General features: G+C 34.9%; 1 protein-coding gene across 3 annotated transcripts in view; it reads left to right on the plus strand.

Moving 5' to 3' along the window:
* The window catches only part of Prkd1 (protein kinase D1), a 306569-nt gene that overhangs the window by 219495 nt on the left and 70629 nt on the right, over positions 1–16445 (plus strand). For all 3 annotated transcript variants that reach the window (XM_048798724.1, XM_048798722.1, XM_048798723.1), the window contains exons 3-4: positions 11493–11624; positions 12987–13147. In XM_048798724.1, coding sequence (XP_048654681.1) covers positions 11493–11624; positions 12987–13147 — 293 coding nt within the window. The remainder of the gene's footprint in view (positions 1–11492; positions 11625–12986; positions 13148–16445) is intronic.

The raw sequence follows: 16445 nt of genomic DNA on the forward strand, positions 1-16445 counted from the left end.
ATATATATATATATATATATATATATATGAATTTTTTTTAAAAAGGGAAGAATAGAGGTACTTTGGATTAGACAGAGGGGAATGAGGTAGAGGAGGGGATATGAGGATAGGAAGGATAATAGAATTAATCAGAAGTTATGACCCTATGTGCATATATGAATACACAACCAGTGTAACCCTACATCATGTACAACCAGAAGAATGAGAAGTTATACTCCATTATGTATGATGTGTCAAAATACATTCTGTTGTTATGTGTAACTAATTATAACCAATAAAAAATTAGAGGAAAATATTTAAAAAGTAAAAGTACCCTTTTAAAAATAATAGGGAAAAAAAAATAAAAATAATAGGGAATTAGCCAACTGATCAACAGCATCATGTTTAAATATATGAGACACAGACCGAAGTTAAGAAACATAATGAGCTTCCTGTATTATTACTGTATTCAATTTTATTCAAAAAGTTCTTGGCAAATGAAATATCACCACAGAACATGAAAATGAAGTAGCAATACTGGAAAAGAATAAGAAAAGTCAAACTTAATATGTTTGAAATATTACTTGGAATATGCATATGTAGGTTTGGATTCAGATTGATCCACATTATTCTCCAGAACCTACCTACTATTTTTTGGTAGCCCGTTTTGTCCACATTCAAAGCCTCAGTTCAATAATCTATAAAATGAGGATAATAATAGTACTTATTTTGTGAGTTTTGGGGGTTAAGTACAATAGATAATATTTTATTTTGCACTAAATCTGATTAAAATAATTGTTCAATAAATATCAGCTTATGTTAGTAAGTGTAGTAGTAATAAAACAGTCGTAAATGAAACTTAACTTAGATACTGATTTTTCTATACTTACTTACTATCTGCTATACCAGACCAGGATCCACTTTTCTTTGCTAAACTATCTCCCTTGAGCATGCCAGGTACTGCAACTCTCTGCAATCATGAAATTTGTTCTGTGTTCTCAAATGTGGTAACCACTGGTCACATGTGGCATTTGAGAACTTGTAGGTAGTGTGACTGAGGGACTGAATTTTTAATTTTATTAAATCTAATAAACTTAAATGGTAACAAGCCACATGTGACTAGAAGACACCATGTTAGAAATTAAACTCTAGAGGACTTCATGGTTCACCTGGCTTTTTAGTGTTAGCTGATGGTTCCCAAATTAACTCTCCAGCTCATACCCCACTTAAATCCAAGCTTCATTGTGTATTCTGTGTATTCATTTTCCTGTGCCTCATCTACTCCTACAAATATCTTGGTTTTCTCAGTTGTACCCTGCGCTTAGCAAAGCCAAACCTACTCCTTAATTGGCCCCAGTGGTGATTAAGGCAATCAAATATTAACTGTGAAAGAGACTGTTTGCCTTTCCGTATTTATTCTTTTCCACCTTCCTTATTGATACGATCTCCTGTTTTTTTCCTGTCATGCTGCCTAGAACTAAGGAGGTCTCAGGATGATCTAGGGAAGGAACCTGAGTTCCCAGAGCAGCAATAAGCAGCATGGAGCTGCCTACCTCTTCATGAGAGAGGGTAACACATTTTTCTTGTTTATGCCACTGTGGTTTTTTTTAAATAAAGATATGAACCTAAACACACCACAAGACCAACACAAGAAAATTATGAAAACATCAAGAATGTTTGGAAAGCTGAATAAGTGGAGGTCATACCAAGTAATCATCACCATAATGTTTGGTTAATGCTTTCCATGTATAGTAAGTGCTAAATAAACTTTTGTTTGTCCTGGCAACAATAATACTTGTTGAATGAAAAATGTTTCTTTGAGAAATATAGAGAAATTCATTCATCCTTCATTAAATATCTATTGAGTACATGAAATACCAGGTAATGGGCCCTATTCAGAAGGATAAAAACAAAAACTTATAATAAACAGACAAACAAAAACTGGGAATTAAAAGTCAGTACCTGGGTGTAGTTTTTCTCAACTTATGATCTGCTTGTTAATGTTTACTAAAAGGTTAGCTAGGACAGACTTTCCCTTTATAAATAGTATTTTAAGAATTATTCTTAATAATGAAAGATAAGCAAAACATGAAATCACACTGTTCCAGTCCTGTAATATTTATACATAACTTTAAAACAAATGATCTCCAATGGATATGGACAGAATAAGCTACCTAAGAAACATGTATTGCAAATACTATAGTGTGTCATCAGTAAATAACATGAGGGTAGAAAAACATAAGAAAAATAAAGTATTAGCAACCATTTATTATGACAAAGTTTTTTATATGCCAGTTTATTATAAATCTACCCATGCATATTTAAAAATGTGTACCATAAAAATGTGTGCCATAGTGGACTATTACAGTATGACATTTTCTCATTAAATGCTGCTGACAACTATCCTTTAATAATTATACCCATTTCAAATATAAGAAAAATGAGATCTTGCAGCTCGTAAGTAGTAGGTGAAAATAGCAAGGGTGCCATGTTATCTGACTCTAAAAGTCATACACTACTATCCATTGTTTAAAAAGGAAATTGTTTTCAACAATAAAGTCCCCAGGTTACAAATAACTTAGCCATCACAAAATTTAACTTTATGTAAATTATATTTCAGTAAACCTGACTAAAAAGCATAGACTCAGATTTTTAATTAGTGAAGCTGCTATTCTAATGAACCGGAATAGACTACCTGAATCAGTCATCTTTGCTCATTGTAAAGATTGCAGGGAGTCCCTCAGTACCCAGTACCGGGTCCTCCTCACTGTGTCCCTGAGACGCAGCAGGTAGCTGGTATGGAACTGGTTAACAATTGCTGAACTGTGGTTTCTTCAGAAGGGGGAACACCAAGCTGATGTCACAGCTTTAAAGAGTTTTATTGTTCGTGACTCAAAACTAAATATCTGATTTTATAAAAAGTACAGTGAGCCCTTAAGTAATATGAAGCAAAGCATACAGAACCTCAGTCTGGCATCTCTACATGCAAATGTATTTGACAACAATGATGCTATTTGTCCCAAGAAACCCTGCTGCCCGCCAGAATATTTCTGTATAATACTGCACCTGGTCTTTGTCTACTAGCCTCATATAAGAAGTCTAAAGGGTAATTTGTATGCTGGTGTTCCTCATGTAAATTAGATCATTATCCTTTTAAAGGTATAAAGTCTTCTGTACACGATGGAGCTTTCTAAGAAACAGATTTGACCTTTCTTTCCCTCTATTCAGGGTGCCTGCAGAGCTTGTACTCATTAACTAGAATTTGACTCCATGACATTTTCACTTAATTTTCTTTGTCCTCTACGTTGGACACATGGGGCAACCATTTATGTTCTTTCTTGACCTGAGATGCTCTCTAATCTCTTTCCAGCTGTGGCATTTGTCATTCAGTCACATCAGGATATGGTGACCCTTCTTTCCCCACTGCAATTCCCAACTGTTAATTGATTCATTTTAAGGAAGGAACTAGTCACAGCCCTATAGACTGAGCTCCATTTAATTAGTGTTAACCAGAACAGTAGATAGAAAAGCAATTTCCTTTGGAGAGGAAAGATACTCTTTATAGTTACTAGAGGGAACAAATGATAGTTTTGAAAACCCTTAGTTTTTAAGTGTCCTGGATTGGTAATAAACTTAAAGGCAGTATTCCCCTGTGTTAATATTAATGATCATGACAATAATTATTATAAATAATATTAATAAGCAACTGGGATTAAATCTTAAGTCTTTCTGACTTCAAAGTCCATACTCTTAAACATTTTGCTAAGAACTTTTGATGATAGATTCTCCTATAAGTCCAATTTTGTGTTCTCTTTTATGTTCTAACAGGGTGAGTTTCACTAGGCAAGCTTTTCTGGGAGGGAGACAGAGGCTCAGAGAGGAGAAGTCACTTATGCATGATCACCCATTTGCTATGACCAGGATTAGAGCTCAGGTCTGCTCTGGCACTGTGTCTATGCTTTTTATCTTTACCTACACCATACTGCCTTTCGAGTCAAAAGGCACTTGTGAGGACATCTCTGGAAAGCATTCCTAGAAGCCTTTTAAAATGTCATCTGAATTATGATTCAGATGAACTTTGCTTTTGAACTTGAAACACTGTATTTTCAGATTGTTAGGATTCGATGACAAGTGGAAACTTATAACTTAGCTGAACAGCATGAGTTTTAAAGGCATGGCTTGCTTCATTCTACCATGAGCATTAACTGGTCACTTTAGTATGTACATATATGCTCAGAGAAGTGGTGGTCTGCATCCTCCAGCAATCTGTTCTGTCAGGTGTGAACAGATAAGCAAGGTGGCAGTATACTAATGCACCTCATGATAGAAGTGTGCCCAGAAAGCTATAGAACAGAGAAGAGGACAGTTTACCTCAAATGAGGGTGGGTATATCCCAGGGGTCTTCCCAGTGCCTGTGACACTGAGCTGAGGTATGGAATGTGTAGGAATTAGCTACACATGGGGTGCAAAACAAAAGCAAGGATTTGTGTGGAACTCAGGGAAGCACATGCCAGGAATGGTTGGAGCAAAAGGTATGCCAAGGGATTGTTTTTGGCCAGCCTCTCTGAATGGAGAGGGATGGCATAAAATAATTCCATTTTATACTTGTCTTCCTTTAGTTATGTAGAGTTCTGTTATGTAGCTATTTTTAAATTTTTTACTTTAATTGGCAAATAATAATTGTCCATATTAACCCATTTACCCTAGAAACCTTTTCCTACAGTAGCCACAGAGTTCAGTTTCCTGAGAAAGAATGAAAGAATCTCTCATGTGTTAATTACAGCTCTCTGGATACATAAGTGGATCCTAAACTACTTCTTGAATGGGTTTTAGCCCTATGATAAAGCACTCCTACTATCCTGCATCTTGCCTCTGATGGATGGATGGAAGGAAGGAAGGAAGGAAGGAAAGAAGGAAGGAAGGAAGGAAGGGAGAAAAGGAATTTCTTTCTTTCTGAACAGGAATATTAACTTTCTTAATTTTCCTAATGGAACTGAGGCCTTGTCACCCGCATGCTTAGTCTCTAACATTGCATAGGGATCACTCCTTGAATGTTAGTAATTATGTTCTATATACCTGAAAGCATTAAATATAATTAGCTTTCTGTGACCTGGAATATGTAATTATTATAAATAAACCTGCTGTAACTATACTAAGTAAAAGAGGCTGTTATATGGTTCTTAGGCCATTGAACTTGTGATGCCTGCTACATATCAGTCTGATGGATCTTTCTTATTTGATTTCTTCCATCACTTTGCAGATTTACAAACTTCTGTTGTTTTCTAAGTAGTTTTCCATTCATAAACTTGATAACTGTTCACTTTTTCCTTCTACTTTTAACGTGGTTTGATTATGTAAATTTTTTATCATTTGATAATTAGTATAAGATAGGAAATACAATTCTACACTGTATTTTCCTTCAGGGTGCTAATTGTTACTTATTTGAATTATATTTTAGATGATATTTACCTCTGGCACTGATTGTACTTTAAATTCATGTGTAGGATAGATTTCTGGGTTACCAATTCTGTCCTCCTAGTGATATCTGCCCCTGTCATCTTAACGGCCACCATTTATTATTAAATATCATGATTTTATAGAATATTTTGATATTCAGGAGGGCTAAATCTCTTCATTATTCTCCTACTAAACTTCTCCATTCTTACTGAAATACTTTTTATTCTTACAGAAGAATAGTACTGTTCTTAGGACTGTTCATTCAACCCTTTTCATTTTCTTTCTGAGCATTCTTTATTCTTCTTTTTAGTTTAAAAATGGTCTGTCTACCTTGTTAGAAAAGATAGAAAAGAAACTATTGGGATTTTTCTGTCTCTGTTTGCATCCAGCCAGGTCTCTCTCTTCCTAACTTTTTCTCAGCTGGAAGCCTTTCATTGTGTTGTAGCTTTTTCTGAGCCTGTGCCTTTCCCTTCTTTCTTCCAGGAGCCTTCCACCAGTGGGTCTCTGGCCAGGGCCATTTCTGTGCATTCAGCCTGACTCCATGCTGCCCCTTCTCTGATGGGTATGCTCCCTTTCAGAAAATGAACCTGCTGAGAGTTCCTGGGGCACTTATATCTCTGTATCTGGTTACTACCCTGCTTTTTGCTTATTAGGATAACTTTTTACTATGTGATCAGTCTGGCTTGTGAGACCTTTTTTATTCCTTTTGGAGACTGACTATCTATCTGTCTGTCTGTCTATCTATCTATCTATCTTTCTTTCTATGTCTTTGGCCACACACTTATAATTTCCCAGAACTCTCTGAGCTGTCTGATCAACATATTTAAAGACATTTTGTGTTTTTTCTCTTGACTGCTATGATCCCTGGGGTTGATATATTCACAGTCCCCCAAAGTTCCCACCAATGCACCTCACTAATGTTTTTCTGGAAAGATGTTCAGTCAAACATCTGGAGATTCTGTTCATTGTTTCTCCAACCATCTCTGAAAGGTACTGTTGCAAGTATTTCAACAAGAATCCATTAAGCGTTCTTGTTGTTGGAAAGCTATGGGGCCTTCCCAACTCTAGATTTTTCCAGGTATAACAAAAATCAGAAATATAAGTTAATTTGAACAATGGTTGCATGAAGGGAAAATATGATACAGGGTGGCCTAGAGAGACTGCGGCTAGTGCAGGAAAACAGTACCAGCCTCCTGGTGTAGGTATGTGTATTCAGTAATGAGGAGGACTTGTAGATGTGTGCATACTTAATCCTATAAGCATGTCATATACCTAGGCTCTGATCACATGGAGTTGATCACATGCCTCTTGGACAGTGTGAGGCACTCTTGCTGAGTCTCCTGATGATGCACCAAAGGTGAGGTATCAAGATGCCATCAAAATTATAAAGAAACATTTAAACAATCCTATAAATTATCCATAACAAAATAAAATGAGACTATTTAACGATGGTTCCTCTTTATCCCTTTGTCCACTTTCAAAACACTTTTCACCCTTTGAGATTCTGTACAGTAAGTACCCCACCTCAATAAAGTGTTCCCTAACAGACCCCCACACACTCAGTCACCTTTCTGCTGCTGTTTCCATCTCTGCATTTTATATTATTATTGATGGGACTGTCATTTTCATTTTGACTTTGAACCCTCAACAGCACATTCCTTAGTCACTATTCTCTTCCCAACATATGCTGCATTACCTAGTATATCTTCATAGATTAAGTAAACATGATACAAATTACCTCTATACTTGAAGTTATTAGGACTTGTTGGCCTACATGAGTTGACTTAGAAAGACAAGAAAATGCCTTTGAGGCTTGGTTTTAGAACTATGAGTGTAGGTGGAAGTTACAGAAGAATAGGTGCCTTATATAAATAACTTCTTGGTAATTTTGGATATTCACAAATGCAATAAACTGATTATGAATGTCATTTCACTAGTGAGAGCTCTTATGCAATAGCAAATGATTTGTGTTGAGGTCTTTGTGTGAATGCAGATGAGCCATAGTAGGCTAAAGCAGATATGGGTTTTTATCCACAGAATATCTTAAAACATTGTGTATGTGAATTTGTGTGGGAAGACTGGTTTCTGAAAGGTACTTTCAGTATTCTAGTTTCTATGGCAAAAACAAATATTCCCACAACAAGGTTTCAGAGCTTTGAAAAAACTTCAAAACATTTTGCTTTGGGCCAGATTTACCAGTTCAAAGTGGCAACCCTGGTTGTGCTGTGGACATAGAGTGCCAACTGGCTATAAAGTGAGTATTAACTTTCATTTTTGTAAAAAAATTAATTCCCAGTTGATAGAGGGGAGGGGTGTAAATGTGGAATATAGCAGGATATATATTTTAAGAATTTATCTTGAACTGAAATAATTTCTTTCCATACCTTATTTTGTGGAGTCTCTCATTTTCTCAACACCCAGAATTTTTAACATCTCTGATGTAAGGACACATGGTACAATAGGCAATGTGTTATACTTAACTGAAATGTTTGTAAAAATCTTTCCAAGATATCCATAAAATAAAGTCACACCTAATAATCTATAATGTTTTAATGGTTAAATAAATACAACCATTTGAGTCATAGTAGTTTAGAAGAGTGTGTGATTCCAGTGTCAGGACTGGCAGAGTCCAGATTCTGTTTCCTAGCATGATGACTTAATTTCTGCATCCTATTTTTCTCTTCTGTAAAACTGGGGTAATGATATCTACCTCCTAGATTGCTTGTGGAGAATTGAATGGGGTGATGCTTACAGAAGCATCTTTCTGTTACACCAGTTCCACTTGTCATTGCCTGAAAGAGTTAATGTTTCTCTCAAACTGCCCAAATGGCCAGTGAAAAGAAGTAAGTTACTGAAAATCTTGGAAGATCTGGTGTTATTTTATTTTATTATGCAAATAATTTTGACCTCCAGAGAATATTTATTTTGTTTTGGAAGCCTCATTTCTTCTGTACTGCTAACAAGTTTACTCCATTTTGTGCAACAATTTATAATGTACCTTAAAAGAACTACTGATTATATTAGGGTTTTGGGCTCAATTACCTGTTTCAAATGCTCAATGACTAAGGAAAGCATGTCATTTTCTCCTCTCCTGCACACTGGAGTATAACAATAGGCTGTGAATAGAGCAAATCAAAGAGACACAAATACCAGTATAAGGGGCCCATTGTGTTTAGTTTGTTGCCCTGTCATATGGTTTTAATTTAGGTTGGCTGATTGATTATGACAGACTGACAGATAGCACATTGTTCCCTTCTTGGAATCTCTAAGACACTTTAATATTCCTATTCTTATCTGTCCATTTTGATTCCAGAACTTAAATGAAATGGAATTACAGCATTCACTTTGTTTTCCTATGCTAAGTGATTATCTCTGAAGTGCAATTTTGTGATTAGGCAAGACGGCATGCATATACTCAGCTAATGCTGATTTCCCCCAGGGTGCAGAACAGGTAAATTCATAATGAATGGATGTTGTGCTTTGATTTCAAATGGATGTAAAACCTCACCACACTTGGTAGTTTTATTTTAAAAATGTATTTAATTATTCTAAAATTAACAGGAGAATATTAAAATTGAACTTTAGAAACATGGCATTTAAACATAAGTCAAGGGTGCTAACTGCTTATGAATGTTAATCCCCTTCAAAAAAAAGAAAAAACAAATTTACCTGACAGAAATTGGAGGGGGGGGGGGCGTGTCATTGAAAATCTTCAGTTTAATTATTTATATTCTTCCTGATTAATTCCAAAAATGTTGGAATGCAGCATGGTATTTGTATTGTCACATTCTAGTGTTCCTTATTTTGAAAACTACAATAATTATTCAACTAATTACTGTCATAGTATTGTCATAGTTGTTTGGTCCTGAGGGGTGATTTTGAGGATGAGGGGAGAACTTAGGAGTTAATGGTTAGCACAAAGTATTAAATTTTCCTTGATATTTTAAGAACAGATTTTGTATATGTGTTTGAAGGATCAATTTTAAAGAGAATTTAGCATTCCATAAATTACACAAATTTTGCCGAAACCACCCAAGTAGATAATTGACCAAACCACACCTGTTCTGCTGATTTTCTTAGAACAAGCATTATTTATAATACTATTAATCTAGAAGTTGGAAATATAATATGCAATTTCCCAAGCTTATTTCAATTGAGGAGGAAGAGAAAGGAAAGTAGAATTGTTTTTTCCCAATAATTCTCTTGGAATAAAATTGTAAATGAAGTGCACATGGTTCTGTTATAACATTAGTGGAAGTTTCAGCTTTGGGGCCTAGAGAAGTTATGGTCAGCCCAAATCTTCTCGTTTTATGTATGAGAAGTTGAGGCTTTTGATGATGAAGTACAGTGTCACTCATGCAGTAGCAATGTTTCATCCATCTCTTCTACTGCCAGTGGGCACACTGCACACCACACTGTGCAGCCCCAGCATCAGGCTTCTGTATGCAAATTGGTCCAGAAAGATCCATGCCTACCTATCCCTTAGAACTATGAGAGGAAGGGCTGCTCTTTCACTTTCAATTCTTTATACTTTTCTATTTGAACAACCATGAAAAGCATAAGCCACTTCTATAATATAATAAATATATTATGTAGAAAAGTATAAATTAAATAAATGGGTTTCAGTGTTCTATTTAAATACCAGAGGGAATATGGAACAATACGAAATAACAAAAAGTGCCTAAAGGCATGAAGGTAGGTTACTGAGTGTATTTCGCAGAGTGGCCCACAGTTTATCAGTACATGTATTAAATCCCTCTGTTTGGCATGCGGATAAAGAAGCTGCAAGGTTTCTTATAGATAGGTCATGAGTTTAATGCTTGGCTTTATTGTCCAAGAATTCAAACAGCTCTATCCCTCTAAAAAGAGGCTGTTCAGATTTCTTATGTCTCCCAATTGTACCTGCCCTCTAATTACCCTCTTCATGGTTCTACTCAAATACATTATTTTCAGATGTGTCTGAATCCAGTTCATCAGCCCTTTCTTATTCATATTTCTGAACACTTTTCTTAGTCATTTGGAAAGAGAAAAACCAAAATATTTTCAACTATCAGGTCTTTGTAAATCGGGTTGACTCATCTTTCCAGTTATTCTTTCTGCTGGCATTTTAACTATTTTCAAAGTAGCCTGAAAATTTGTCAAACAGCAAGAGCATACGAGAGAAGTTGCTGTGCCACCACCTGTAAAACTGTGGCTGGGAAGAATAAAATCAAATGGCTGAAATTAGAAGCCTTATTACTTCTTAACTTCTCTACCTTTGCCTAGTGTTGTGTTCATACTTGGCATTCTTATGACCTTGTGTTGGGAACTGCCCTATTAATCATTACTGGAGGCAGATTGTCTTTAAGTGCAAGGGTATATTTGATTGCACCAATCATCAAATATAAACAATTAATGCAAAAATTGTTGGGTGTGCGGAAGCACCCCAACTAGCATTCAGTGCACACTAAATAAACACTATAAGTAAATCCCACAATCCTAGGACAACCACGAGCCCCAAAATACCTCCGATGCCACACTACTTTTCGTAGCCAAAGAGCAGACGTTGTCCTTGTCTGGTGGTTCTCTCCAGCTGATGGCTGGACATCAGGGAATGGTGGAGTCAGTCCAGGGATGGACAGCAAGGCAGCCAGTCTCACTGAGGTCCTTGGAGCAAATCTCTTCAATGTGGCAGGACTAGCAATTTAAATGCAGTTCCAAGTTGGTGGTGTAAGTTGGTGACTGGTTACACCCAGTGAAAGTCAGTGTTCATTGGTTTTGTCCAATGAGGTGATATAATTGCAAGGGGATTTGTTCTTTGCGCTTTTGTCCATGGAGCTGTGCTCCCTACCAGTTGCAACCAGTGATTGCTAAGCATGCCTATGGCTATTGCCTCTTATAGCTCTTTATCAACTGCAAGCAGACATGACTAAGCATTCAATGGTTGCTGTTCCTTATAGCCAGCAACTTAATGAGTCCCAGCATGTCCCAGCATGTCTATGGCAGATGCTCCTTACACCTTGCATAATTATTTGCGGGCCCATTCAATTTCTTTTTCAATGTTACTGTTTCTACAGCTTCCGCCACCTTTGAAGACTTTCAGATTCGTCCCCATGCTCTCTTTGTTCATTCATACAGAGCTCCAGCCTTCTGTGATCACTGCGGAGAAATGCTGTGGGGGCTGGTGCGTCAAGGCCTTAAATGTGAAGGTAATTTGTTTTCTTTCCCCACCAAGTTGAATGCATGCTAGAGCTGTCTTCTTATGCTGTGCCCTCTACAATAGTGTCTTCTGTCCCTCAGAAGTGTTCTCCAAATATTTTGGGGGTAAATGAAGTCTGTTTTGTTCATTTTTTAAAACAATATCCTGTCTTTAATATAGCTGGCCCAATCTGGGAACATCTTTCCCCCTGTATGGTGTGGAAATATTTCTTCCCTATGTTTTATTGGGTCTTTTAGCAACAGACTAAAATAAAATTTGCATGTTAAGGAAGCCAAAAATTGGAATAGCAGACATTGAAATGAGCAGAGATTCAGAATTTTAACCAAACTGTGCAAGGTCACCCTGCTATCAAATTGGATAGATTGGAACTAAAACCTGAGTTCTTATACCAGTGCTCAGTTTTATCGTACTCTGTGGAAAGAACTTCTTGAACTAGACAGTTCAGAGTAACTGGATACCATGATAACATCTTAATACCTTAACCACTCATCCTCTGTTTCCTGTGGATTGGGGAGGATAGAGCTTTTTGAACCTTGGCCAATATGACCAAGGCTTTGAGATTTTACATAAAAATAAATGCTCCACAACTATTTAAATTTTGTCTATGAGGAGGGAAGTTCAGACAGTGATCTAGAAGAAACTATCCAAAGTGTGTTTTGTGAAAAATTGTCTGCCTGCTGTGTGATACGTGGCAAATTCTGAGTCATGGATGCCAGCTGCATGGGGAATATGAATAGAAGAAATATTGAAAGGAAAATGATACTTCCCTTAGTGGGAAAATATGCTTCCAATTATCAATCACCCACCATGTGGAAACCAGCATGTGAAGCATTTTACATATTTTCTTAATAATTCTACAAGGCAGTTATTATTATCTCCATTTCACAGACAGTGAAATTGAGGTGAAGTAATTTGTTCAAGGTCAGGTAGAAAAAAGCAAGTTATAGAACTAAAGTGCAAATCATTGTAGTCCCAAAATTATAATATATTGTGATTAATTTTCCCTCTGTGTGTCCACCCGCATTTGAACTTGGGGCAGGCAGCTTAAAGGGGCTGAGATAATCAAATCTCAGTATTGATGCTGGATTTCTCAATGTTCAGATTCATTATATTGCAAAACATTAAAAAATGATAGGCAGGGGAGTTGCTGATCTTGTCCAATAAAATCAGAATTCACAGTCCATTCACAAATTGGGGAGAAAAATCAGAAGTCTCAGAAGAAAATCTGAATTTCTAAGTAGCATTAAGAAAAACAGAAGCTGCACTATTTTGATAAATTCCTAATTTACAACTAATGGAACAGCTTTTAATTTATAGTTGAACAAAAGCTATTTTTATTTTTTCTTTCCAGGATGTGGTCTGAATTACCATAAGAGATGTGCATTTAAAATTCCCAACAATTGCAGTGGTGTGAGGCGGAGAAGGCTCTCAAATGTTTCCCTCACTGGGCTCAGCACCATCCGCACATCCTCTGCTGAGCTCTCTACCAGTGCCCCTGATGAGCCCCTTCTGGTATGTCCTCCTGTTTATCCATTTCCCCATTTACAAGAGAAATCTGTGGGACATTGTGATAACAGTGTCAATCCAAGACAGTGTGCTGGGAGGGAGGACACAGCCAGGGTGTTAATGGCTCTGTTTCTTCAGGGCCTGTGCTGTAGATTGGTCAATGCTTCATGAAATAGCCAACAGCTTGGAGTTTGCTTTTATCTGAGTTTAGTGAAATTATAAAATATGTGAGGTTTCATCATGGTCATAGGGCCAGAGCAGCATGAACTAATGTGTTAATGTTTGAAAACATACTTTGTCAAAATTTGGAAACCAGAGATGAAAGATGTTCTTCTCTATAGATTATTCATTTGTGGCATAGCTGAATGTTAATTTTGGGAGAAAATTTGAAATTTGCTTTTATGAAAACATTAAAGTCTTATTGCTTGGCATTACTAGTATATGTGTGAGTTTAAACAGACACTGATTGACACATTCTCTGAGAAAAATAGCACTTAATAGTTTATATATTTCTGTTAGCTCTAAAATATCTTAGGGATATAGCTTAAGTATTCTTTTTAAAATTTGTTTTAATTAGTTACACATGACAGTTCAATGACCTTGACATATCATACATTTGAATCAGATAGGATATAATTTAAGAAAGTTAAATTTAGATTTTCTAGGCATTCAAAACAAAATAAAATTTTTGATTATTACATTAATTATTTAAAACAAAACACATTATTCTGAAATGAGGTAATGGTTTAAGGCTTTAAATTTCCCAAATTTACTTCCCCTGTCCCCCAATGGCTATTACAAGAACTTATTAAAATTGTAAAAATCAGAGAGAAAAAAATTAAAAATTACTAAAACATGTAGCTTTTAGCTTAAGTCTCTCTTGAAGTTAAGAGAGGGAATAAATTTTGAAGACATCTATAAGAAATTGTATGAATTGCTTCATTGTGTGGAAAATATTTTATTCTGATCCTTATATCACTTAGATTTTATTGTAGAACAAACTGGATATTTTTAAATGAATGCTTATTTTTGTCCAGAGAAAAACTACATATCCTTGGGCTTTGTTGGTGGAAGCCTTCTTTAAGTAAACCTATTTAAGTGACCCTTCTTTAAGTGAACGTATTCTGGGAAGATGGGTATCAAATCCCACCAATAGTCAGAAGAATATATTTTTGTAGTTATTCAGAATGTATGTATTATATATTATTATATAAATTTTTGTTAATTGGAAGAAATAATATCCTGTCTAAAAGAATTATATCAAAATTTATTTTTCATAATAGCTGTCATTTTTACCTTCCCAGATCAGAAGTTCTCTGAGTTTGAATTTCGCAAGTGATGATTTTCCAATTTACAGCAGTTAATTTTGCTTTTAAATTTAGTCCTGGAGAGTTATAATGTATAAGATAGACATTTTAAAACAAGTTAATGAAACAAAATTGAAAACTAATTATGTCTTTTTTTTTCAATTTTACCAAGAAATTTTTTAAAAATTAAAACCTTATAAGAAATCTGAAGCTCTAGTCTTCATTATCAGAATAGATTAAAATCTAGATAATTAATGCTAAGTATCATTTCTTTTTATCCTATCTCAGTTCTACAGTATATGTGCCTGTACACACATGCATATATACACATGTGCTTGTGTATACAAGTACTTCAGACATCACATGTCTGTAATTTAGGTTTTATAGGTGTAAATTGACTAATAATCAAATCAAAATGTATAAGTATAAATATATAATTTATATGTAAATGTAATTTAGGTTATGTAACTATCATCTTTAAGACAAATTTTTGTATCTTCAAATTAAATTATCTAATTGCTTTATTTAACCAAATTAAATAATTATTTAATTATTTGAATTACTTGATTACAAGCTCTATTTTACATAAAATGTTGAAATTCATTAGTGTTTCACTGATGAATGAAAAATTTTTGAAATAGAATGCTTAAAATGTATTTTTAAAAATCAGATTTTAAGCATTTTGTCAAATGCTTGTAAAGTTGTGATAAAATTAGATTTTTTATGATGTGAGGAACTGCTGAGGCTATGATACTTTGAAAAATACTGGTATCATAAGCTTTCATAAGCTTGTATAAAATGTCTTTTATGTAAACTTTAAATGAGAAAATGCTCTTGGAAATGTTTGGGACACTCTTGACATATTGGCTCTTAAACTAATGTTTTACATGCATCAAAGCCTTTTGGGCCCTATGGAGTATCTAAGTGTCTTTTTTATATAATTTCCAAGAAAGTAGGAAACACTGAGTGTGACACCTATTTTCCTATTGCCTTTGTTCCCATTATTTCTTGGGTACTTTCTGTAGGGACAAAACCACCCTGTTATCTATCCAGGCATGCTTGGAGTACAATGAATATGTCCTGATTTCAGCCCTAATGAAGATGTAAGTGGCCACTAACTATAGTCTAAAAGTTGTTGTAGTGCATGTCTGGTAAGAGGTAATATTATGGCAACAATAGTAAAATCTTTGACTCTCTATATACTAAATAATATTTTCATTTCTGAAAAAGATGATGACTTATTTTGAAGATTAGTATTTCTCATTAATGCTGGTAGGCCATCAGTTGTTTAAGACTGATAAGTGTGTAAATTCTTTCTCAACTATAAGAAATGAAATTTTCTGACATAAATGCCTATATTGACTATAAAATCTATTTTACATATGGAGTAAGACATTGTTATTTTATTAATTTATCCAATTTTGGCACATAAATTGAATCTCAGATTTCTATAATGCTAAGATAGAAAAACTATAACATAGATCATATGACAAGCTTTATCTGTCATCAACTTTAGCAGTAAACTGTATCCTTTATGGAAACCATAAAGCAATCCATCTTCTAAGGAAATCCAAAATTTAGTCAATTTATCATATAACAGCTCTTTGGGAATGTAATTCTTTTTGTAAAAATCACCAGTATTAGAAGGAAACAAAAGAAAATCTCAATACATCCTTAAGGAAGATACACTAATATAGTGTACCTTTATTTTTAGGTATACTTATCAAGATTATTATCAATTTTATGAATGGGACATCTGTAGAAGTAGGGATTAAATGATCCTATCATTTCTCTTTGCTTTAGCCATCTTTTAATTTTTACTTCCATAATTCCTGTAATATTTAAAAAGAATGAAAACCAATTGAGAATAAGCTTTTGAGACTTAATCTTAGGCAAAATGTTCAGAACCTGATGCAGAACTTTTGCCCCTAGTATAAAGGAAAATCGTATATCACATCTGTTGTCCCAACAGTAACGATTATAAAATCTGAATAAAA

This window comes from Marmota marmota, unplaced genomic scaffold (genome assembly GCF_001458135.2).
Source record: "Marmota marmota marmota unplaced genomic scaffold, marMar, whole genome shotgun sequence".
Taxonomy (NCBI): domain Eukaryota; kingdom Metazoa; phylum Chordata; class Mammalia; order Rodentia; family Sciuridae; genus Marmota; species Marmota marmota.